The 23,396-nt window shown below is 44.0% G+C and overlaps 2 protein-coding genes across 3 annotated transcripts in view; one reads left to right on the top strand and one right to left on the bottom strand.

The window, feature by feature from the left end:
* Positions 1 to 415: 415 nt before the first annotated feature.
* Positions 416 to 3,953, top strand: LOC115907396 (trefoil factor 2-like). The gene is made up of 4 exons (XM_030955319.1): positions 416 to 497; positions 1,410 to 1,556; positions 2,901 to 3,050; positions 3,949 to 3,953. The coding sequence occupies exons 1-4, from the start codon at positions 416 to 418 to the stop codon at positions 3,951 to 3,953; spliced, it is 384 nt and encodes a 127-aa protein (XP_030811179.1).
* Positions 3,954 to 12,909: 8,956 nt separating this feature from the next.
* The window catches only part of ABCG1 (ATP binding cassette subfamily G member 1), a 60,012-nt gene continuing 49,525 nt past the window's right edge, over positions 12,910 to 23,396 (bottom strand). For both annotated transcript variants that reach the window (XM_030950328.1, XM_030950339.1), the window contains exons 14-15: positions 21,264 to 21,382; positions 12,910 to 19,927 (exon numbers count right to left, since the gene is read on the bottom strand). In XM_030950328.1, the coding sequence (XP_030806188.1) occupies positions 19,699 to 19,927; positions 21,264 to 21,382 (348 nt within the window). In that variant the 3' untranslated portion in view covers positions 12,910 to 19,698. The remainder of the gene's footprint in view (positions 19,928 to 21,263; positions 21,383 to 23,396) is intronic.

The following is a 23,396-nucleotide window of genomic DNA, read 5'->3' as shown; positions in this document are numbered from 1 at the left end:
ATCTGTACATGTTTTTCAGTAGTGACTGGAAAATAAAGCTGCCTAGAAGTCTAAAATGCTCTTAAGGCAGTGAAATCAGAGCACAATGAAGTTTGGCACTCAGAGCCAGAGCCTCTGGCACCCAGAGGCACCCAGCAGCATCCCATGATTATGGGAACACATAATAGATCTGGATCTATAGGTACGTAATAGGTATATGATCAACAGCTCATGGGAGCCCAGAAATTTATCTCTGGGATATCACAATATGCATGGCAACACTTCCTAAGCAAACAGAAGAAAACCCAACCTTCTGGGTGAAGCTTCAGAGGGAACAATGTTATCAGAGCTCGCTGGGCAAACACGGGGAGCGCATAAAACCGCGGCTCCCAGGGAAGGCAGCACCTCTCCTCCACTCTCTCCTCCTGCAAGAGCCATGGATCTCAAGGTGGTCTGTGCCCTCTCCATCACCCTCATCATAGCCCTCAGCACCCTGGCAGAGGGAAGTGCACCTCCAAGTAAGTACCTGCGTGTGCCGCTGCCCTCCAGGAACATGTGGGACCCTCATCCCACCGAGGGCAGCCAGAGCCTGCCAGCTGTGGCAGCCCAGGCAGAAAATGGCTTTCTGTGCTCCTGCTCATCCCCAAAGTGGAGCCTGCTTTTTAGTTTTTATGGATAGCAAAGAAAGACTGCAGCTGGACTCTTGTGTCGTTGGAATAACCAGGAGCCCGCTGCAAAGGCAGAGGGGGTCACTAGGACAGGACCAGGGCTGGAACAGCACCCAGCTTTGCCAAAATTTTCTTCTGATGTTTGGTTTGTGCTGCTTTGCCACGTGAATACAGTTTTGAAGGAGTCTATCTGCCTCCTCATTAAAGGCAAGTCATGCAGACAGCTCCAGAAGTGGAAAGCAAGTCACTCAATGACAGCTGGAGGACAGCTCCAGGATTTCTGGGTTGTGGCTGACTGTGCAAATGACTTAAAATGTTAAAAGCATTGCTGCAGCTATTTGCGCATCATCCTATATTTTATAATATTGCAAAGATTTTGTACCTTTACATCTACTGAATATCCACTGGACCTTTAAGTCTTTTCCTCTTCACATGAGATGGGCAAAGCAGCAAAGATTTAATAGCCTAATATTTGAAGCTTTTGGGATTTCCCATTTGGTGTGGTTGATTTGAAGCCCACAAACCCCACTTGCTTGGCTGCAAGTGAGAGCACAGACTCAAAATGTGATGTACAGCCCTGACCAAAGTTGGTAGTGGTGTAAAAGCAACTTTTAAAGCACTCAGGTTGTGGTCTTAGCAGGGGACCAAAAAGATGGAAAGCATCTAGGGAAAGAGCATTGCTCCCATGAGCATTTGATGAACACCCCTCCATGGCAAGCATGCAAACTGACACCTCTAACTTGCTCCTTCTGTCCTGAACAGCAAGATGCCAGTGTAAAGTGGTTCCCAGGGAGAGGACAAACTGTGGCTACCCAGGGATCTCAGCAGCAGAGTGCAAGAAAATTGGGTGCTGCTTCAACGCCTCAGTCCCCAGCGTGCCCTGGTGCTACAACCCCAAACCAAAGAAAGGTAACATCTCTGCCAGAAACACTGATTTACCTCGTGTTTGATTATCCAGAAATGTGTACAGCCAGGGAGCAGTTCTGCTTTTCTCCTTAGGCAAGAAAAGTGGGCACAAACCTCTGTTAGGGGACCAGTGGCAGCAAAATGCAAAGTCGAGCCTTGCTTACCTGTCAGACTCCTGCCTCATCCTCTTCACACAATTTATTTCCTCTTCCTTCACATTTCTAGTTATGAAACAGCCTGTGCTGATCAATTAGAGACATTTCAGTGCCATTTGTGGTCTTGTCCACGGGTAGAGCAAAGTATACTCAGCACTTATTTGAGTGGGTTTGCTGTGTGGTTACACCTGTCAGCATCCTGCTTCTCTTTTTTACCATTATTTTCTCAGAGAGGATAACAGCTGCTCTCCTAGTCTTTCTAGGATTAGCTGGATATTTTACATAACTGTGTTAAGTAATGGAGTGTAATTAGCAGTGTTAATTAACTCAGTGTAAGCTACATTTGCTGGGCTGACAGCACAACTCCTTCTTAGGAGAACTTCAGGGCAGTCTCAGCAGCATGAAAGGAAATGAGGATGCAAAGGCAATGTTATCCAACAGAAGAACCTGATATAAAATTGAGTTAGTCAACAGGGATCAGAATTACAGTAGGAAAAAATAGTTTGGCTTTTGAGCACTGCTTGAAATTCTTGTAAACCTTGAAAAACAAGCATCAGCAACTTAGGGTGGCATTCTCATAGGATTGCTTTTCTGAGCAGAACTGCTCCATGAGAGGAAAACTGAAGTATTCAAGCTGGGTGGTATAATCTCTTTACTTGGGATTTTAGTTTTAAGTGCCTGGAAGAGCTGTGGTTTCCTCCTAAAACACTTATTTCCTTTCTGTGTCTGAAGCTGGCATGCAGAGAGGGCTGGGTGGTCCTTTCCCTGTGTCAGCCAGGCTGCTCTGGGGTTACCATGGGCTCAGGTCATGGGCATACCTGCTCTGAGGCCAGTGTGTGTGTTACCACTGCAGGAGACACGGGACTTTTCACCCCTTTGCTGCATTGAGGATGGGCTGCTGCCAGACGCTTCCAGGGGTGAATTTTGCCTCCTCTTATCCCTGGGGCACAGCAGCAACTAATCACCCTTTGGAGTTTAATCTGCTTAGGAGGCTGGGTGAGGATTTGGGTGAACCTGGTGGTTGAAATTCTATCAGAGAAGGTCATCGTGGCCATCCCATCTGCCCAGTGCCCTCACTTTTGTGTCCTGCCTTTTATTCTGAATTATGGCACCAGGCAGACAGAGCACGGAGTAACACATTCTCCTTCCTTCCTTTGGTTTTTTTTGTTTTTTTTTTTTTTGCTTTACACAGTGAAGAAAGTGTGTCCCAACGACCCCTACACCAGGATAAACTGTGGCTACCCTGGCATCAAGCCCAGGGAGTGCATAAGGAAGGGCTGCTGCTTCAGGGCACACCCCGCCGGTGTCCCCTGGTGCTTCTACCACCGCGTCGTGGAGGAAGGTAATGTCCCGCTGGAGATGCCCCCTGTGTCCCTCTGGGTGCTCCTGGCAGTGTCCCTGCCCTGCCCAGGCCTGCTGTGCTGTGCCAGCCAGAGAATCCTAAGGTGTGAGCACAAAAAGGTGGCTAAACCCAAAAAAACATCTCATACAGAGAGCGGCAGTGTCCCTGCTCTGCCCAGGTTTGGTGTGCTGTGCCAGCCAGAGAATCCTAAGGTTTGAGCACAAAAAGGTGGCTAAACCCCAAAAAACCAGCTTTTTGTACAGAGAGTGGGGTGCTGCTGATGCCTCTGAGCCAGGGGTTTGTGGGCAATGTGAGCTTAAGACCCCAGCTAACACCAGAATAGAGGTGCAGCCACCCAGCTCACACCCACCTTACCATGAGAGATAAAAGGCTTTGCTTTGGAAATCTGGAGTGAAACTTACAGAAATTTCAGATCTCCAGCTAACTTTGTTTTAGTTGGGATTGACCTTTCAGCATATTTAATAACCAATAGCCTCAGCCACATTGGGTTCTGTACAACATACAAGTCACCATAATTTGGTTTTACTGGTCTGGATCGTAATTGGCAAACACATCTACATATGGGGGTCGGTTGAGATGGCTAGAAAATTGCCTTTTGGATGTCCTACATTGAGGCAAAACTCTTCCTAGCATCTTGTGTGATTTATGGAGAAAACATGTCCCTTAATCTGCTTCTCCTCTTTACCTCCCCAGCTTGTTAAAGGAGAAACTTCCATCGAGAACTTTGCGACTTTGGATCTACTCCAACGGAACGACAGGCGGAGGTCCCAGCTCAGACTTTGTATTTTGCAGCAGCCATGATTTCTAGGCTGGTTTTTTATCTGGGATTGACTCCTTTCTGATGAAAAGTTACTGGTAGCTTTTATTCTCTCTGTAGGCTAGCACTGCACAGGTTTTCACTGTAATAAAACAAGTACAACACAACTTGTGAGGGTTGTTGTTTTTTTGCTGTCTTTATTTAAAAGCTGTGTATTTCTCCGTTTCCCAGGAAATTTGGCATGTCAGCAACCTGCTGATGAGGGAGCAGGCACCAGTGCTTCCAAAAGGAACACAGCACTCAGCTTTTTGTGTTAGTTACTCTTCACACTTGCAAGCGACCGCTTGAATTTGTCAACTGGCATCACACGGTCACCCGTCCTTCTGAATGCTGGAAATATTCAGAGTTTGCCTTTATATAGATTTAGCTGTGGGTTTGGGCTTTTATTTCCCCTTGAGATATAGGGAAGGGTGCCTTTGAGAGCTGGTCTGACTCAAACACCTCCTGCTCTCTCATCTCCCTGTCCCTGGTGCTCACCACAAGCAGGTCCCATGGGTCACACTCAGGAAATGTCACTGCAGCAATAAAAGCAGCACAGAGGCTGCGTTAAAAAAAATTTTAAAAATAAAAAAAATAAAAAATAAAGAATAGAAAATAAAATAAAATAATTAAAAATTAAAAAATTAAAAATTAACAAAAATTTAAGAAATAAAAAATAAAAATAAAATAAAATAAAATATAAAATAAATCAAAGTAAAATGAAATCAAGTAAAATGAAATAAAATAAAATGAAATAAAATAAAATAAAAAATCAAAAATAAAACATTAAAAAATAAAAAATAAAGAATAAAAAATAAAATAAAATAAAATAAAATAATTAAAAATTAAAAAATTAAAAATAAAAATATAAAAATAAAAAATTAAAATAAAAAATAAAATAAAATTAAAAATTAAAGATTAAAAAATTAAGAATTAAAAATCAATAAAAAATAAAATAAATAAAATAAAAAATAAAATAAAAATATTTAGTAAAATAAAATAAAATAAAATAAAATAAAAATAAAATAAAATAAAATAAAATAAAATAAAATAAAATAAAATAAAATAAAATAAAATAATAAAAACTAAAAGCACCCAGGCCTGGCCTAAACCTGAAGTGGAGCTGCTGTGTCTCACCAGACACAGGAGAAGCTCCTGGTGTTGAGTGGGGCTGCTTTCTCCTGGGAGTGTTTAATGCTCAGCACAGCAGCTCGAGTGCTTCCCTGCTTCAGCTGAGTGAGAGCTCAATAAAGAGCCTCTGAGAGCTGTGCTGGGAGCAAAGTGGGGACCCTGAGTGTGCTGCAGCAGCAAACTCTGCTCAGGGCTCAGCAGGGGAGAGCAGCTGTACAGGGCTGTGCTGCAAGGAGGGAGAAAATGATGGAGACACAGAATCACAGAGCCATTGAATGGTTTATTTGGAGGGACCATAAAAGGTCCTCTAATCCAACCCCCCTGCAGTGAGCAAGGACATCTTCAACTGGATCACATTTCTCCTAGCCCCATCCAATCTGTCCTTGAACTTTTCCAGGGATTTTTCATTTCTCTGAGCAGCCTGTTGCAGCCTTTCACCACCCCCACTGCACAAATCTTTTTCTTTTCCATGCCTCCTTGAAGGTTTGATTTACCCCTGCACACTTTAGTGGTGAGTAACTTTATCCAGGCAGGTAAAAAATTTGTCATTCATAAACCATGCCTAACAGACTCAATAATATGATTTGAATATGGTCCATGTTCATGTTGTCCATATTACCCAATATTACCCACTGTAATGTGAGCCATGAACTGAGCAGCGTGCTGAAGGTCTTTGGAGGTGTTTCAAAGAATCACAGAAAATGCTGAGCTGGGAGGGACCCACAGAAATCAAGTCCAGCTCCTGGCCCTGCACAGCCCCAAGAATCCCTGTGCCTGAGAGTGTTCAAACATTCCTTGAGCTCTGCCAGGATGCTGCTGTGGTCAGAACCTGGGGAGCCAGCTCAGTGCCCAGCCATCCTCTGGGGGAAGAATTTTTTCCTATATCCAACCTAAACCTCCTCTGACACAGCTTCAGGCCATTGCCTTGGGTCCTGTCAGGGTCCGCACAGAGCACAGATCAGTGCCTGCCCCTCACAAGAAGCTGTGACTGCAGTGAGGTCTCCCCTCAGTCTCTTCTTCAGGCTGAACAGACCAACTGCCCCCAGCACCATCCCTGGGCATGATGGCACCTGCAGAAACAGAATCACAGAATCACAGATTTTCTAGGTTGGAAGAGACCTTTAAGATCATCGAGTCCAACCCATCTTCTAACACCTCCACTAGATCATGGCACCAAGTGCCAGATCGAGTCTTTTTTTAAAACCATGAACCAGAATTCCCCAGAGCTGAGCCAGCGCTGGGGTGGGGTTATAAATCAGAGTTAGCTGCTCACAGCACCAATAATCATTACCTAAGGATGTGCCATCATCACTAAATCCAAAGGGATGATGTCAATTCTGGGAATTTACATTCGGGAATGTGATAGATGAGTAATGCCATGATTGACTCTCACAATTAGTGGACAAATATCATGTATATAGGCTAATAAAAGTTTTATAGATTTATAGTTATGCTGTACCCCCTCACGTGGGTATCAAGGGACGGCTGGAGTTGGGACATCTGGGAGGGCTGGCTTGTCACCATGGAGCATCTGACCTCCAATCAGGATTTGAAGAGGAGATCTCCACCACTGGACAGCAAAGGGGTGGATGGACAGAACTTTGGGAGAGGTTAAGGAGTTAAAAAAGGGAATAAACCTCCATTGTGAGGGGGCTGAGCACATGGCGGGGAAAATCTTTTGCTCCCGGCGCAGTAACCTTTTTCTTTATTTAGTCTTCTGTTGTATTTTTGATAAGGTTTAATAGAACTTCCTAGAGTCCATTATTACTCTGCAGGCTTTTTTCCCTCATCTGAGCCTTCTTCTGAAACATTTGAAAGCTGCCACTGCTGGTGTATGAATATGAGCTGCCCAACTCCCATCCTGGATGATCCCTGTCCCAGCACATTCACCTGGTACACAATGGGACTACAAATGTGTCCTCAGCACTAGAAAAGTGAGTAGCTATTTCTCACAGGAAGAGCTCGAGGTCTCTCTAGGTAGACTGTTATCAACACCCACACAAATGAACCTGGAAAACACTGCCTAGAATTCTAAAAAAAAGGAGCATTTTTGGTGAGAAAATAAAGCTGGCAGAAACAGAGTGGAAGCTGCAGCCGCTGAGGGTTTGAAGATGAGAGGCAGAGCCAAGGCAGAGCGAGGTGAGATCCCAAAGCAGGAGCGAGCACCAAAGAGGAGTGTGCAGGACCTGCAGAGATGTGGCTACAAAAGGAGGGACCTTCCTCTCCTGAGGGCTTCCCTCACCTGAGTCAGTGTCCATGGGCCTCAATTACAGCCTCAGGGAGAAAAAGCCTTGAATGAAAAGTCACCCTTTGTACCTGCAGCTGTGCACAGCCACATTGCCAGGCAGGGAGTGCTGAATAAGTGTGAAAAATGTGTATTTTATGATTGGCTTTTTGCAAATATTCAAATGAATATTATGTGTGTTATGTTAGGAAGTTATGCTGTATTAATTTTATTAAGTAGAGTGTTAAATATAGTTTTAGGTTATAACATAGTGTTAAGATAGAAACTATGCTATGTAAGATACTTTTTTTAAAGAAAGGACTTGCACCAAGATAGCAGCCACAGGACACCTGAATCTTTCAGAGAAAGAGAATTTATTGCCCCATTATCAGAAGAAATTAACTTCTTCCTGTCTCGAACAGCCCTGAAGATGCCATCAGAATTCAGAGGAAGAAGTTGACACTGACCAGACAGAATCCTTTGTTTGAATGGAATTTATGCATCATGTATGAGGTGTATGAATATGCAACAGACTGTTGCTTTTAAGGGTTAATCCTCTGTTACCGTGTGTCCTTTTTCAGGCTTATGCTGCCCAGAAAAAAGTACCCAGACTGTCCATAACTCTTTGTTTCTATTGTCTCATATTGTCCTAATCCCAATTGTCCAAATTATTATTACTCTAATTAGATTACTATTTTTATAGCCAATTTATTACTATTAAACTTTTAAACTTTTAAAAACAAGTGATTGGCGCTTTTCACTATAAGTAAACAAAATTCTGAATATTTTTCTGAAGGGGCAAAAAGTAGGTCAGCGTTGTGATTTTCGTCAGCAAAGGTGCTGCAGGAACCCATTTGTGTCAATTTGTGGCACAGAGGCTTTGTGCTGATGGGGCCATTATGCAGTGAATGACGTTGAAAATCCCAAATACCCAATAGTCCCAAACTGCAGCCATGGCAGCTGAGTGCCACCGCAGCTCCAGCTTCTAATAAAGGCTGAACAGAGCATGTTTGACGTGAAAAACGCCAATCACTTGTTTTTAAAATTTTAAAAGTTTAATAGTAATCAAATGGTTATAAAAATAGTAATACAAATAATAATTTAGACAATTTGGATTAGGACAATATGAGACAATAAAAAACAAAGAGTTACAGATGTCCAGGTACCTTTTTCTGGGCAGCACAAGCCCGAAAAAGGACACCCGTTAACAGAGGATTAACCCTTAAAAACAATAGCCTGTTGCATGTTCATACACCTCATACATGATGCATAAATTCCATTCAAATACAGGATTCTGTCTGGTCATCATCAGCTTCTTCCTCTGAATCCTGACAGCACCTTTGAGGCGGGAAGAAGTTCATTTCTTCTGATAATGGAGCAATAAATTCTTTTTCTCTGAAAGATTCAGGTGTCCTGTGGCTGCTATCTCAGTGCGAGTCCTTTCTTTAAAGAAAAGTATCCTACATAGCATAGTTTCTATTTTAACATTTTTTATAACCTAAAACCATATTTAACACAGTACTTAAGAGAATTAATACAGCATTACTTTCTAACACAACGCATATAATATTCATCCCAATATTTACAAAAAAGCCAATCACAAAATAAATGCATCTTTCACATTTGTCATTGCAGATTGATTGCAATGGTGCTGCAGTGAGTGGAGGTGTTCTGCTGGCTTTTAAAGCAATTGTCACCAGGGGAAATGTCTGGGAAATTGTTCATTTTGAGGTAATCAGGAAAAGCTGTGCTTGGCTGTCAGGGAGATCTAACAGGGGAGAAAACTAGGACAGACAAGGAGCTCAGAGCAGGTGAGTGCCAGCAACAAAGAACAAACCTGTAGCCATGTGAACAGGGGATTTAACTGCAAGCACCTCAAAAAAATTTGGTTTTTTTAATGTACCACTTCCTTCAGATGCTATTCCCAAATGACTCCAGGGCATGGATCCTGCTACAGTGTCACACAGCTCCTCTGGCAAAGAAAAAAGATTTCAGACAAGGTGCTAAACTGAAGTGAAAAAGGATATGGGAACTGAAATCTTCCTCTGTTGATCGCAGCTAAGTCACACACGGTGCTGCCCCAGCTCTCTGTGTGAGTCACTGGCTTTGTTAAAGAGTGAAAACTCAACCACGATGCCATTAAACAGCTTGGAGAACAGAAAATAAAACACAAGAACCAGGCCTGGCTCCCTGTGTTAAACCCACACAGAATGATGATCTCCAGACCCAGATTCAGTTTCCAAGGTTGCCCTCACTGCCAGACTGAGCCCAAAAATGAAAATTCACTGCTCTGGGGTGATGGCTGCTAAACCTTCCTTAGGAAAAAAGTCCAGGTGAGAGTTTCAGAAGCTCTCAGGTGATTTTTCCAAGCAGCTCTCTGCCAGAAACAACAGCCCTCTCTGGGCAGGATAGTCCATTGTTACTCTGCAGGCTTTTTTCCCTCATCTGAGCCTTCTTCTGAAGCATTTCAGAGCTGCCAGCGCTGGTGTATGAACATGAGCTGCCCAACTCCCATCCGTGGATGATTCCTGTCCCAGCACATTCACCTGGTACACCATGGGCCTAAAAATGTGTCCTCAGTACTAGGAAAAACCAGCCAGACAAACAGACTTTGCTGTAAAATATTTGTGATACAGCACAGAATGCATTCAGGCTCCAGAAGCAGCTGGGCTGTAGAAGAGGATGCTCCTTTTTTCCAGTGTTTGCCATCCTTGGGTGCTCCTTCCCCTGCCAGTGAATGGTGAAATTTTCCCATTTTCCACTTCATAAAACTTCATTTCATGAAATTTCCATGTGCCAGAGGTGGGCAGGGTAAGAAAACAAAGTGCTTTTCTGCTGGAGAGCAGAGTTTCTGTTCACCTAGCTGGGATAACTCCTTGTGTTTGTGATCTCCCTTTGCACACCCAGAAATCCCCCTCAAAAAAACCCACCAGACAAAGACAAGCCCTTGTAGGGTCCTTGTAAGGTCCTCAGGCTTCCTCCAACATGTGCTCCTGTCTCAGAGAATAACAGGAGGTTGTTTTGGTAAACAGCAGTTTTGAGGGGTTCAGCACTGGAACACCACAATTGAAATGAGAATCTGGAAGACTTGAATGGAAATATCTCACTGCAGCTGAGTCAAATATCTGAATTGCAGAAAGATGTTTCTGCAGTAGCTGTTGCAGAAATTCTTGGAAATTCCCAGGGGTCTGACTTGCCACCAGTGCGGACTGACACTCCAGTCTGTGGTGTTTTCAGAAAGCTTCATGAGAAGTACATTTGGTAAGTAAAATCCAGCTCCTTCCTGCCACAAAATGAGATTTTCCCTTGCTTCTTTACCTTTTTTGAGACTTGGCATCAAGCCCCATCCGAGGAATGCTGCACCAAGACTCAGAATATGAGTTTCAATGAGCAGAAGGAGCAAAATCAAAAGGTTTACTTTCACTTTTGTTTCTTCTCTAAGTACTTTGGGGTTACTGTCTGATTTTTACACAGCAGAAAGTCAAAAAGCACCTGCAAGACTCTTGATGAAGCCATAAAAATCTGCTTGATATTTGATTCTACAGATGCCATGGGGATAAGAAAAAAGGTCCTAGGAATAGGGGGAACTCTATTCTGTCTGTCCAGCAGAGCTAAACAGGCAGTGGGACAAGAAAATGACCCTGCTAGAAAGATTTGGGGGAAACAATGCAAACTCTGAGGGGTGTTTGAGCTGTCAGAAGCTGACAATGGATTGGCTTCATGTCTTGGTAATGTTTTCTGTCTGTGGAAGAGGGAGCATTGACTTTTTTTCTCAGCCTTCCCATGTGTGTGCAGGCACAGGCTTGGGCAGGAATGTCAGGAATCCAGAAAAGCCATCGCACAGAGTTAATTTAACAGTGCATAATAAAACTCACAGGTCTTGAAAAAAAGTCTACAAGGCACAGAAAAAAAAAAAAAAAAGAAAAAAGACACAGAACCAAACGAGGCTATGAAATTTAAAATGCATTGAACAACAGAAATGGATGTAATTAGTGTCAGTTTGACTAATCCAGCCCTTGACAGCTTTTCTGCCCCTAAATGAAGCTGGCAAGCCCTTCCTGAAGGTGTCCCATGGGCAGATGTCAGTGCTGGTGCCTGACAGCACCTGCTCCCTGCTCACCTGGGCAGGTCCCTGCTCCCTGCCCTGCTCCATCTCTCACTCCACTCCCCTCCTTGGCTTCCCAAGCCCTCCAGCCTGCATCCCAAAGCAGGATTTCAATGGGCAGCTGTTGGAAAATAAAGTTCCCTTTGGTTTCAAGCACTCTTTATTTTATGTGTCCATTTGGAGAGCACAGTGGATGGGAATTGCATGTGAGGTGTATTAATTTTTGCAGTGCTGCTAATGAGAAGTTTATGATTGGGTTGTTTAATAGCATTAACTGCCATATGAAATGCTAAAAGTAATTTATGTTGCCACTCAGGCTATGAAGGACTCCTACTCCCCCTCTTCCCTTCCTAATCTGTGGACAAAAATTGGCACTGGGAGGCATCAAGTTTTTGGGAACATAATTCCTTCCATTTAATATTATTTCCAGGGCTATAATATATAAAACAAAGTATGATCTCTGTCATAATGAGAAAACTGTGCTAAAAATGTAATCCTATTAGGGCAATCCATGCTTTAAGCATCACTGTTCATGTCATTTTTGGGTGGGTACTTGTAAAAGGGCAGAATTCTTTGAGCTGTGGTGAGCAAGGCAGGTCATTTGGTTGCTGGGGTGGTCTGGATGGGTGGCACAAAGACAGTGATGTTGTCTAGGCCTGGCGTCAAGTCCAACACACAAACACCATGAAACAGCCTTGAAATGCATGAAAAACCAGCCAGGCAAAGTGAGTGTTTGCCAAAGCACAGGACACCAACCCTGAACCCTCCCACTGGCCCTGGCACTGCTCCTGGGGTCAGCATTTCTGCCCAAGGGTTTCCTGCCAGTGCAGCAGAAACAGTGATGTCACTTCTTGGCCAATGTCACTTCATGGCCAATGTGGTCCTGGGAGAAACACAAGAAATGAAAATACTGCCTTTCTAAACCAGCTGAAGACCTTCCTGGTGCCAAAAATGCCCTGAGAGCTGCAGAACATCCCACAGGTGCTGTGGCAGGATGAGGGAGAGCAGTGTTTGCTAGAATGGGAAATGGACAGGTGGGACTGGAAGGATAAAACAGAGGTTTTGTTCATCTGGGAAGATGGGAGGAAGAAATCCACCCATTCCAGAGTGCCAAGCAGAAGGCAAACAGGGAATGATCCTTTCCTGCTTCTTGCAATGAAGCAGCACAGGGAACATCTGCCTCTTGCAGGTAGCAAGGGCAAGATGAACAGATAAGGCTGTGGAAGAAAAAGTCGTCAAAATTGGATGAAAATACAAAGGTAATTAATAATCCACTGGTTCAGGAAGTCCTTCAGTTGTGCAGGGTTTCTCAGAGAAGCACCCCCTGATTTGGGGGTGTCAAAAGCCTTGTTTGGGTTGGAAGGGACCTTAAATATGATCTAATTCCAACCCCCAGTGTGACTGCAGTTCATGGATTTTTACTGGATATTTCTGTAACCCACCTGTATTGGGGGTTAGCTGAAACCACCACAATTGGAACCAGGTAATTCCATGGCTGCCAGGATCAAGGAGCAGGCAGTGAAAATGTACCACTGCCAACACATCTCCCCTCAGAGTGAGAACAGGAACAAAGGCATCTGTCTGAAAATAATAACACTTTATTTGATTTTTTTCTCTCTCTGTGTGTGTGTGTTACATTATCATAAATGTTCTCTAGTCTCAGAAAACAAAGCCCTAAGTCTGGAAAATAATGCACATACAAATCTCTTCTTACAGGTATTAAGTATACAGAAATATACAAAGATTTCTCTATTACTGTAATATATCATCAGAATGCCCCACATCCCACATTTTTACTCAGGTCCACTGTACCAGGAAGCATCAACTACAAAGGTAACAAGCAACCTGAAAAAGACATGGTTTGTATAATATAATTACAATATATGTATTTATATATATCTACAACAGTGCAAATATATCACAGCGTGCAGGCAGCAATAGTCTCTAGAGAAGCAGAATAAAATTGATTCATAGTAATGCAAATGCATTACAGAAACAAGAGACAACAATGACATATTAGATATTCAGAATATGCACACTTTAGCACGCTGATTTAAAGTCATACCTTGCATTGACTCTTGCTTTGAAAAACAAAAGAACCAAATGTTAAATAATTCAGTAACAGGTTCAAGGGCAGAATCTCACAATAAGGTCAACTGACTCAGAAAAGGTATTTGATAAATCTTTACTGACACAGGTGAAGGCTTGGCCCCACTGCAGGACTTGTTATCTTCTTCTTTTAAGATAAATCAGTGTAATCGTCTCAAATTTAATTTTCTTTTGCCATAAATTAAGAGATTTTCTTTCGATATTTTTTAAAAATAGTGTTCAGTAACTAATTCACATTTGGAAAGGTTGGTATAATTATCACTGAGGCCAGGAAAGTTTCTTTCTGGAAGTAACAGAAAGAGTTTGCATAATGATTACCTTAAATGGGCCACTAAAATAAGCTACAACAGGGTCAGAAAAAGAGACATCACAGATGCCACTGAAGTAGAAAACCCCGTCAACCTTTAAAAGTAGAAGCTTCCATGTTGCCTTGCAATCTGCTGAAAAAGACATTTTTGGATATTTTTTTTTTGAGTAAAGCACACCCAGAGATCCAGCACATTGGGGTTTTGGTGGCTCAGAGAAGCCTCAAAGTCATCCCTCCACCTTGACCCATCCTGCACTCTCCCCAGGCAGCTCATTCTCACACCCCACTGGACAGCAGCCATGAACAGCCAGAAAAAAAGGGACACAAGCCATGGACAGGCATGGGCTGAGCTGCATGGGAGCCCCCAAGGGGGAAGATAAAAAAGAACCAGCAAAAGCTGGATGTGTCCTGAAGGCACAACCAGTGCAGAGAACGCAGGCTGAGCCATGGCTGCATTTTGTGCCACAGGAGACACATCCTGGATGGTCACCCTTTGTTTCACAGGTCTCAACAGAAATCTAAATCTCTTAAAGAAAGGTTCTACAGCTGACAGCTGCACAAAATGATCATTCTTCGTAAGATTTCGAAATAACAAAAAGACTGCAGCTAAATTTTGTGCCCTGCAGTACAATTACTCCTTCAGAAACTCTATGTGAAATATGTACAGAAACAGAAATAAAGCATTCAACAGAATTAAAATGAAACTTGCCATGTTTGCAGGCTCGAACCTGAAACTTTTAGACATGTAGCATGAAGAGTGCTGTGTGGGCTGACAGAAATCACTCAGTGGGATACCCCACACCAACCCCTCTGTGCATTATGGGAACAGGAATTTGAGAGGAGGGCAGCAGGAGTCCATCCCTGAAAATGCCACTGCCCCTGTTGACAAATGGCAGAGCTCCTGATGAGCTCCAGTGGCACTCAGCAGTTGATGAATGCACTCCCCAGTGCTGTGTGGCACTGCAGTGATCAGCCTGTCACAAGCTGTCACAGAGGACATGACACAGGTGTCATTTTCTGCCTACTTCCAGTTCCCAACAGCTTTTCACACGATCATACATTGCAAATGGATGTGCACACAGAAATTCCTGAGCAGTTGCACCCTACGGGGCTGTTCTGGGAGGAACTAAAGGAAATCCAAGGGAGGATGGATACACTCCTTAGTGCTGTATTCACAGAAATATTTTTTATTGTCTTCTGCAGCAGTAGCCAGATTAAGTTCTAGTTGGGCTTTGGCCCTTCTAATTTCTCTTTGAATAACCTCACAGTGTCCCTGTAGCCCTGCTGGGCTGCCTGCCCTTTCTTCCAAAGGTCATACACCCTGTTTTGTTCCCTGAGTTCCAGCCAGAGCTCTCTGCTCAGCCAGGCCAGTCCTTCTGCCCCTCTGGATGTCCTTTGGCACATGGGGATGGATGGCCTGCTCCTGCTGTGCCTTTGGGATTTCCTTCTTAAGAATCTCTGTGTCTTCCTGGACCTCTCTGACCTTCAGGGACTCAAGGGACTCTGCCAGCCCAGCTCTCAAGCACAGTCTGCCCTGCAGAAGTTCTGCTGCCACCCCTCCATCTCCCCAAGAACCAGAACCTCTCACTTCAAAACCTCTCCCCAAGAACCAGAACCTTTCACTTCAAAACCTCTCCCCAAGAACCAGAACCTCTCACTTCATGTTCACTGTGCCCAAGAGGATCTCCAACAACCCCATCACCCACCAGCCCTTCTCTGCTCCCAAACAGGACCAGTGGGGCATCACCAGGGCCTGGTTCCCTCACCAGCTGGGTCAGGAATTACCTCCCACACACTCCAGGAATCTCCTGGGTTTTTCCCTCTCTGCTGTGCTGTGTTTCCAGCAGACATTTGGCAAGTTAAAGTCTCCCACAGGAAAAGGGGCATTGGTCACAAGAGCTCCCATGGAACATTTCACCTGCCTCTCCATCCTGGCTGGCTGGTCTGTAACAGATTCCCACCAGGATATCTGCTTTGCTGGCCTTCCCCAGTGCTTAGAACCCCAAAATCCACCCAGCACTGTGTAAATAGGTCACCTCTGTGAGGACCACTGGGGTGGCACAGGTCAGGATGTACCACACTTCCTCACAGAAACAAGTGTTTAATAAAACATTCCCTTCTGCTGAGAACACAGAGTTTGACACAGAAGTGTGGACAGAACTGCCAATCACCTGAGACATCCAGTTCCTGGACTCAGGTTCATTATCTCCCACTTACATAACCAGCTCTCCCTGTTACATGCGCACATATTCCTCTCTTTTAATTAAAATAGGTACTTTGTGCTCCAAATTCTGAGAGCTGAAGGATTTCAGCACCAGTGCCCTTCCACTCCCTTTGACCAGACAAAGTTTTGCATTTTCTACATCCAGTTCTTTCAGGGTGGCCTCTGATTTTGACCTGTAACAATGGAACCTTCTCAATTTCTTTAGAGTAGAATCTGCTTTCCAAATCTTTTATTTAATTGTAAATAATAATGCTTCAAGTTATTTTTGAAAACCTTCAGGGTTTTTCAGATCATATGCAAGTTTCCATGAAGAAAAACAACAAAAGAAGCGTGGAGGACCTTAAGTCTTCACTAATGCACACAGTAACCAAAGCAACATCTTAAAACAAGTCAAGATAGAATAAGGAGGCCAACAGGACACTAAAATTTCCCTGCAATCCCAACAAAAATCATACATTCAGTTTTCAAGTGAAACCTTTAGCCTCTTACACAACTTTTAGCCAGGCTGTGGCTGGTTCAAATGGTAATAGTGGCATTGATTTCAGAGAGTTTATGGCTCTTTATATATGGCTATAAAACTGAGGATTTGAAAATTGAGCATTTGAAGCCTTCAGAATCTTGCTGGCCTTGTTATTCCTCCAAGTGAAGCCTCCAGAGCTTCACAAAGTGCTGCTCAACACAAGAGCACCTGCTCAGCCCATTAACCTGGGGGTGTGTTTTGTACCAGCCTGTCAGAATTTATCTCCACATGAAGAGAAAAAAAGCCAACCTGAGACTACATTAAAAATCTTTGCAGTAGACGAAGATATAATTGGGATGGATTTTAAATGCTTCTGTCCCAAAGCAGTGACAAAAGAGAGATCATTAGTTAATTTGTGAGCTAGGGAGAGAAAATTCATTATCTCATCTATGTGCATCACTGAGTCTCCAGAGAATTACTTCTTTACTGGGATACTACAGCCTGAAAGCATTCCTAAGAATAGTAACTTCCAGCTAAATACTGCCAGCAGAAGGCTGGAAAAAGCATATCTAACAAAAAAAGGAGTGACAAAAATATTCCCAGAGCAGGATTTTTTTTTCAGGAACACCCGTGAAGGACCAGATTTTTGGCTGCCATAACACAACACAAATTCACAGTACAGGAGGACATGCTGGAGGCTAAAAACATAAAATGAGACAGCTTAAAACCAGAGGAACAGGCACAGACAACAAGACAGCATCCAAGGAATTCATACAGCTAAACTGGTCTAGATGGGAGAGAACATCATCCTGCAAGATGCCAATGTGGGAATGGCAGCAAAGTCACCCCATCTGGAGCACTGCAGGGATTGCCAGGGGGTATTTGGTAAATGGAGGTGGTAAACACAAAAAACACCAACCCTGACGGTACTCAGTGCCAGGGATGTCACACTCTTTGACCTCAGCCTGGACCAGAAGTCTGCAACCCAAGAGGAATTTGGCAAATGTAGTCCTTTATCTGCTTGCAAAAAGTGTTTGAACTGCCTGTAATAGTCACAAATATGTTGAGAGTCTTGAAATAACCAAGGCACGTTTTGCTAGAGGGATTTCAGCTTGTGCCTTGTTTAAAAACTGCCCACAGCTATGAGTATTATTCAGAATAGCTCAAATTCTTTATTTCTCAAATCTGACAGCCATATAGGTTTGTACCTGCTCGTGATTATGCCTGGAAAAGCTGCAGAGCTGTACAAAAGCTTTTTGAGAAAGAACAGCAGCAAAAATTATGCAAAGAGGCCGTGCAAGGAATTTGGTTTTTCTTCTACAGTAAAGATTGATTTTGCTTTCACAGGTAAACCTTATTTTCAGGGAAAGTTCAGTAGCTTTCCTAAAACATGTGACTTGATTTAAAGCCTTCCAGACCCCAGGCTTAGTTCAGATGTCCTGAGTTTAACAAATACATGCAGTCTGTGTCTGTATTGGTAAATCAAACAGAGCCTGGGCATGGGCCAGGAAAGCTGGGAAACAATTTTCTTCCCTGCTAAATGGCAGAGCTGCAGCCCAGCAGAGCCAGAGCTTTTGCAGACAGTGTTTGGGCTGTGTAAAACTCAGTGCAGGGGCCATTCCTGTTAGCCCCAGCTGTTTGAGGACTAACAGAGCTGGGCCTGGCACTATTTATTCCACTAGGACAGACACAGCCACAGAGTCTTGGAAAAGTTTGTGGATTTTCGAATGCTGAGGGCCAGAAGATGCATCTTATCTACCCTGCTGCCGTGAGCTGCTGGGCTCCTCGAGGGTTTGCTGACATTGAGCTGCCTCCAGCCTGCAAGAGTTCAGCATCCTGATGGGAATAATGCATTTACAGAACATTCAGGCCTCACTCAGGGGTCTGGGACACCCAGATAAATTCACAGTCATGGCAGAAAACCCTGAAATCTGCACCAAAGCTCACCAAGGTGTCCAATGTGAGGATGGTGGGTTCATTTTGGGTGGAAAATCCAAACCCATGAAAATTCACATCAGCTTGGAACCAGAATTCCCCCTGCCAAATTTACAGAGGTGAGATACCCAAAAAAACAGTTCCATTGGTGTTCACAGCAATTGATTCTCATGTTGTGCATGGAGACCTAGGGATGAGAACAAAACTGCCTGGCACAATGAGAGCTGCAGCGTTTCAAGGTCATTTGTGTGGTTTTGGAAAGGTCCCACACAGAGGGTGTTGCAGATGCAATGAACACCTCTGGATGAGGCAGTCACAGGTGTTTTAACACAGCAGCCCAAGCTTTGATCCGTGGACAGCTCTTGCACTCCTTTAACAACCACTTTAGGGACAGATCCCGCTTGCACAATTTAATTAAAATAAGCCTTGGAGTGCTTTGATTTTTTTCAGTGGCAGGAGGTAGATCAAACAGATAATGAACAGAGCTAGTATCCCAAAATATCACAAATACTAAGGATTTAAAGACACTGCAAAAGAATATTTTTTTCAACCATTCAGTGACAGCTTGACCATGTCTAACTGCATGTGCTATCCAGTGCTGCTTCCAAATGGGACCACAGGTTCAGTGCAGATTCAGAATCTGCCTTTTCCTCCTATCATTACAGTTTTCAGATATGAGACCAGCTCGACAAGTAAAGCACCAGAATTCTAAAGTCAGACAGAAACAAAAATAATTACTTGAATCACTTTAGGTTTCTTTTAAAAAAGTATCCATATTAAAAAGATATCTTTACCTTATTAATACATTTACAGACTTTTAGCCAGAAGGGGGTAATTCTGTGGAAAAGAATTGCAAAATAATACATAGAAAACTGCAAAGATGAAATTTAAAAAGATGAGAGAATCCTATTTTCTTTGCATTCCTCATTTTGCATCTCACTACCTTGTCAACTAGAGATGACATTACACTACTCTGGCCACCAAGATCCTGGTGACCTTATCCCAAAATTGGTTTCATAAGGAAATCTCCTGCAGCCAGGTATCTTGTGACAGTTACACTGCCTCTGTATTGATATCCTGTGGTGTAAAATTCCCTTCTATAGATCTTCTTCCTAGTTAAAGCTAGAAAGTATAATGAAAACATGACCCAACCCAACTGGACTGATTGGCTTAACACTGGATGTCCACTATCCCATTGTGGCTCTCCATGGGCTCGGTCAGGACAGCATCTGGCTGTCCCCAGCCTGGGGACCAGCCTGCCACAGTGAGACAATGTCAAGTGCCCTCTATTTGATGTCTAAAGTTCTCCTACTGCCTTGGTTCAGCTGCTTCTCCTTTACCTCTCCGCTCGGATTTTGTATCTGAGGACAAAATAGGCAATCAGGCGCAGAGAGAAGAAGAAAATCCCAAGAACAATGAAGTCCAGGTAAAGTTTGGCATTTTCTACATCCAGTTCTTTCAGGATGGCCTCTGATTTTTGGAAGTGGCAGGTGTCATCTTTGTCACAGTGCAGATCTTCTCGATCCAGTCCGTAGATGGAGAGGATGACGCCTTCGAACCCATATCTGGAGAGAGGAAGGAGGGATTACAAGGAAAATCCTGGTGATCTGGTTGGGAGTGCAACACAATCCCTGTGAGAGCTCAGCTGAAACACTGAGGGGTTCAATATTGCTCTGACACATCTGTCTTGGGGCAAGTTCTATCCCTGCTGCAATCAGGCACATCACGCGTCACGGGCATTTTATGTAAGAGGCAACAAGGGCAGGAGTTTTGCCTTTAATGCTTCCAGTTAGTGCATAGAGCAATTTCTCCAAAAGAAAAATGTTAAATCAGAAAGCAGCTGCATAATTTCAGCTCATATTTAGAATTTCTCCATTTAAAAGTGACATCATTATTTTGCCTTTTTTTTATTTTTTAACAAGCAACAGGGATACAATTATGGCTTGAAGTCAGAAAAATGTTAAAACCAGCATCAATCTTCTCCTTCCCTCTGTACATTTATAGTTTCACTGGTAATGTTCCCAGTATTTGCTTTTGCAAGGAGATAAACCATCATGGATCTCATGCCTATGAAAGCTCCCTCTGGCTTCAGGAGACCCCACCTGAGCCAGGCAATGATTTAAGGCCTCACTTTGAATTCTAAGTGGTAATTCAGGGGGAGCAGTCTTATTATCTTTGATAGGAATCTGTGTAAGACCTCACTTAGCAACAAAGAGGATTTTTTTTGCCTGGGATTTCTCAGTAATAGTGCAGCTTGGGCAGGGTGGGGAAATGGGGAATGGGAAAATTCCCCTCTCCTCATTTCAGCTAAAAACATTTCAGTCTCTAGTCTAAACTACCCCTCCAGAGGTTTCCTGGTGGGAATTGCCCCATCCTAAGACAGCTCAGTCAGACCCAGGCACAGGCACTATAAGGTGCCTATGGATCTTAAAGCAGCAGTTTAAATTAGAGGTGACACAAATCCTGTGCCTCTTGTGGCAGTGCTACTGCAAAACTTAAAGCCAGGCCTTTATCCAACAAACCTATCTGGGATACAGCAGTGAATTATGCATTTTCTTCCCAAATGAGGTGCTGGCATCAATTTCTCAGTTGGTGATGTCCCTGTTATTTCATACATCCACTGTTGCAAAGTCCAGGAAGATTTTCATGCTGTGCAATCCCACTGAATTCAAATGGACTGACATGGAATTGTGGCCAGCAACCTGTTCCTATTTATTTCACAACATCAACAACTTAAAATGCAGAGAGATAATGTGGTTTACATCACATGTATGAGTGTGTTTATACTCTAAGAGATCATGCTGTGAACAGTCCCTTTGGCACCCAAAATAACCAACCAAGCAAGCCAAGGCAAACAAGCAGCATGTCCAGATGGGAGGGTGAAGGCCTCCCCAGCAGTACCTGACATAGGAAATGTAGGACATCCACTGGAGGTATGTTGGGATGGTATCAAAGCTGACAAAAAACCCAGAGAACAGCAGGACAGGGATGGCAGTAACTGGGCCCACAAAAGTTGCCACCTGTGAAGAGAAGGAACAGTGTCTCTTGTCAGAAAAAGAGAGAAGAACTAAAAATTAACTTGCTCTTCTGTGACTCCTAGGAATAATTCTACTGCCCCAAATTATCACAATTTGAAATACTAAAAATTGATGATTTTTTTTCTCTTGTGAAGGGAAGAGCAGAAGCACAGGGATCATGCAGTAAGGCTATGCTGGTCCCCACAGGGTGGCACAGAGAGGGAATCAAGTGCTCTACTGCAGAAATCTTGACAGCCTCGATGCATATTGAGGTCAGAATCATCTGTTCTGCTGTGGAATGGTCACCCCAGCACATCTCCTGCCAGGAGTTACATGGCCAGCTTCCAGCCATGCCAACAGCTGCCACTCTCCCTTCCTTTCTAAAATTTGGGGTTTGGGCAAGCCTTTTCCTACCTTTCTTTCTACAGCTTTTCTGGATGTGCAAGGAAGAACCTCCTCCTGAGCTACTGTGGAAAGTTTCCAGTTTGTGGGGATGCAGAAACACATCAGTCCTGCAGTTCCTAGGACCTACCCAGCCTGGGATGGACAGCAAGTGAGAATCCACCCAAGCAGGGGCAGGAACAGCCCCTTCAGGTGGGGCAGGACCCTCAGAGCCTCCCATCCAGGGCATGTCTGTGCTCTGGGCTGAGGGGGAGCAGCAAGAACTCTGCTACAGCAAGAAACTTTCTGCCTGTCACCTCAACAAACATCTTGGGGACACAGCAGCTGCGACAGGGAGCAGAGTTAGGGCACAGCAGAGCTCCTGAGAGACCACAAAACACCATCAGTACTGTCTTGGGTTATAAGGTGTGGCTGGGGCTGTGTGTTCTATCCCCATCTGTCAGAGCTGGGGCAGCTCTCTGCTGTTCATGGGGCAGTTTTTTCTTTATCTCTCCCACAGCCAACCCTCCCTCCAGGAGATCTCTGCTGTCCATGGCCACTGAGTGTCCCTGCAGGGCTGATCCAATTCCAGCATCCCATGGGGAGATGCTGCGCCCAGGGGAGGAGCCAAGCATTCCTACCTGGATCCAATCTGAGCCTGGCACAGCACAGCAGCCTTTGCCCCCTGCATTGCCAGAGGAGCAGCTTTCTGCTGCCCTGCATTGCCAGAGGGAGCCCAGGCCCATCTGCAGCAGCCCTGGAGCTGCAGAGGAAAACTCCCCCTTGTGCAGGATCCCTGCTGCAGCAGCAGCACAGCTGGCACTGCAGGAGGGCTGAGCCCCCATGGGATGGGGCTGTGCCACCCCTGACACACAGGGGGCAGGGCATGGTCTCACTCTGGCAGTATTTTTTTTGTTTGTACTGTTGCATTTGTATTTTTAAATTTTCCTAGTAAAGAACTGTTATTCCTACTCCCATATTTTTGCCTGAGAGCCTCTTAATTTCAAAATTATAATAATTCAGAGGGAGAGGGTTTGCATTCTCCATTTCAAGGCAGGCAGGAGGGCTGCAGCCACCATGGAATGGCACTGCTGCCACCACCCTGACACACAGGGTGTCAGATCCTGTTCTGACTCTGTCAGCATTTTCGGGTTTTTGGGGGTCTTTTTTGGGTTTTTTTTTTGTTGTTTTGTTTTGTTTTGTTTTTTTATTATTGCATTTGTATTTTTATTTTTTCCCTAATAAAGAACTGTTATTCCTACTGCCATATCTTTGCCCAAGAGCCCCTTAATTTCAAAATTATAATAATTCAGAGGGAGGGGGTTTGCATTCTCCATTTCAAGGGAGGCAGGAGGGCTGCAGCCACCATGGAATGGGACTGCTGCCACCACCCTGACACACAGGGTGTCAGGGCCTATTCTCACTCTGTCAGTGTTGGGTTTTTTTTTTTGTTTGTACTACTGCATTTGTATTTTTCTTTTTACCCTAATAAAGAACTGTTATTCCTACTGCCATATCTTTGCCCAAGAGCCCCTTAATTTCAAAATTATAATAATTTGGAGGGGAGGGAGTTTACGTTCTCCATTTCAAGGGAGGCAGGAGAGCTTCAGCCACCATGGAATGGCACTGGCTGCCA

This window comes from Camarhynchus parvulus, chromosome 1 (genome assembly GCF_901933205.1).
Source record: "Camarhynchus parvulus chromosome 1, STF_HiC, whole genome shotgun sequence".
NCBI classification, from domain to species: Eukaryota; Metazoa; Chordata; class Aves; order Passeriformes; family Thraupidae; genus Camarhynchus; species Camarhynchus parvulus.
This window is presented reverse-complemented; position numbering and strand designations above follow the sequence as displayed.

What these genes read in the sequence shown, in the direction of transcription:
- LOC115907396 (XM_030955319.1), top strand. Translation starts at nt 416, where the DNA reads ATGGATCTCAAGGTGGTCTGTGCCCTCTCCATCACCCTCATCATAGCC. An exon ending in AGAGGGAAGTGCACCTCCAA is followed by an intron (nt 498 to 1,409) that starts GTAAGTACCTGC and finishes TGTCCTGAACAG; the next exon opens with CAAGATGCCAGTGTAAAGTG. An exon ending in CAACCCCAAACCAAAGAAAG is followed by an intron (nt 1,557 to 2,900) that starts GTAACATCTCTG and finishes TGCTTTACACAG; the next exon opens with TGAAGAAAGTGTGTCCCAAC.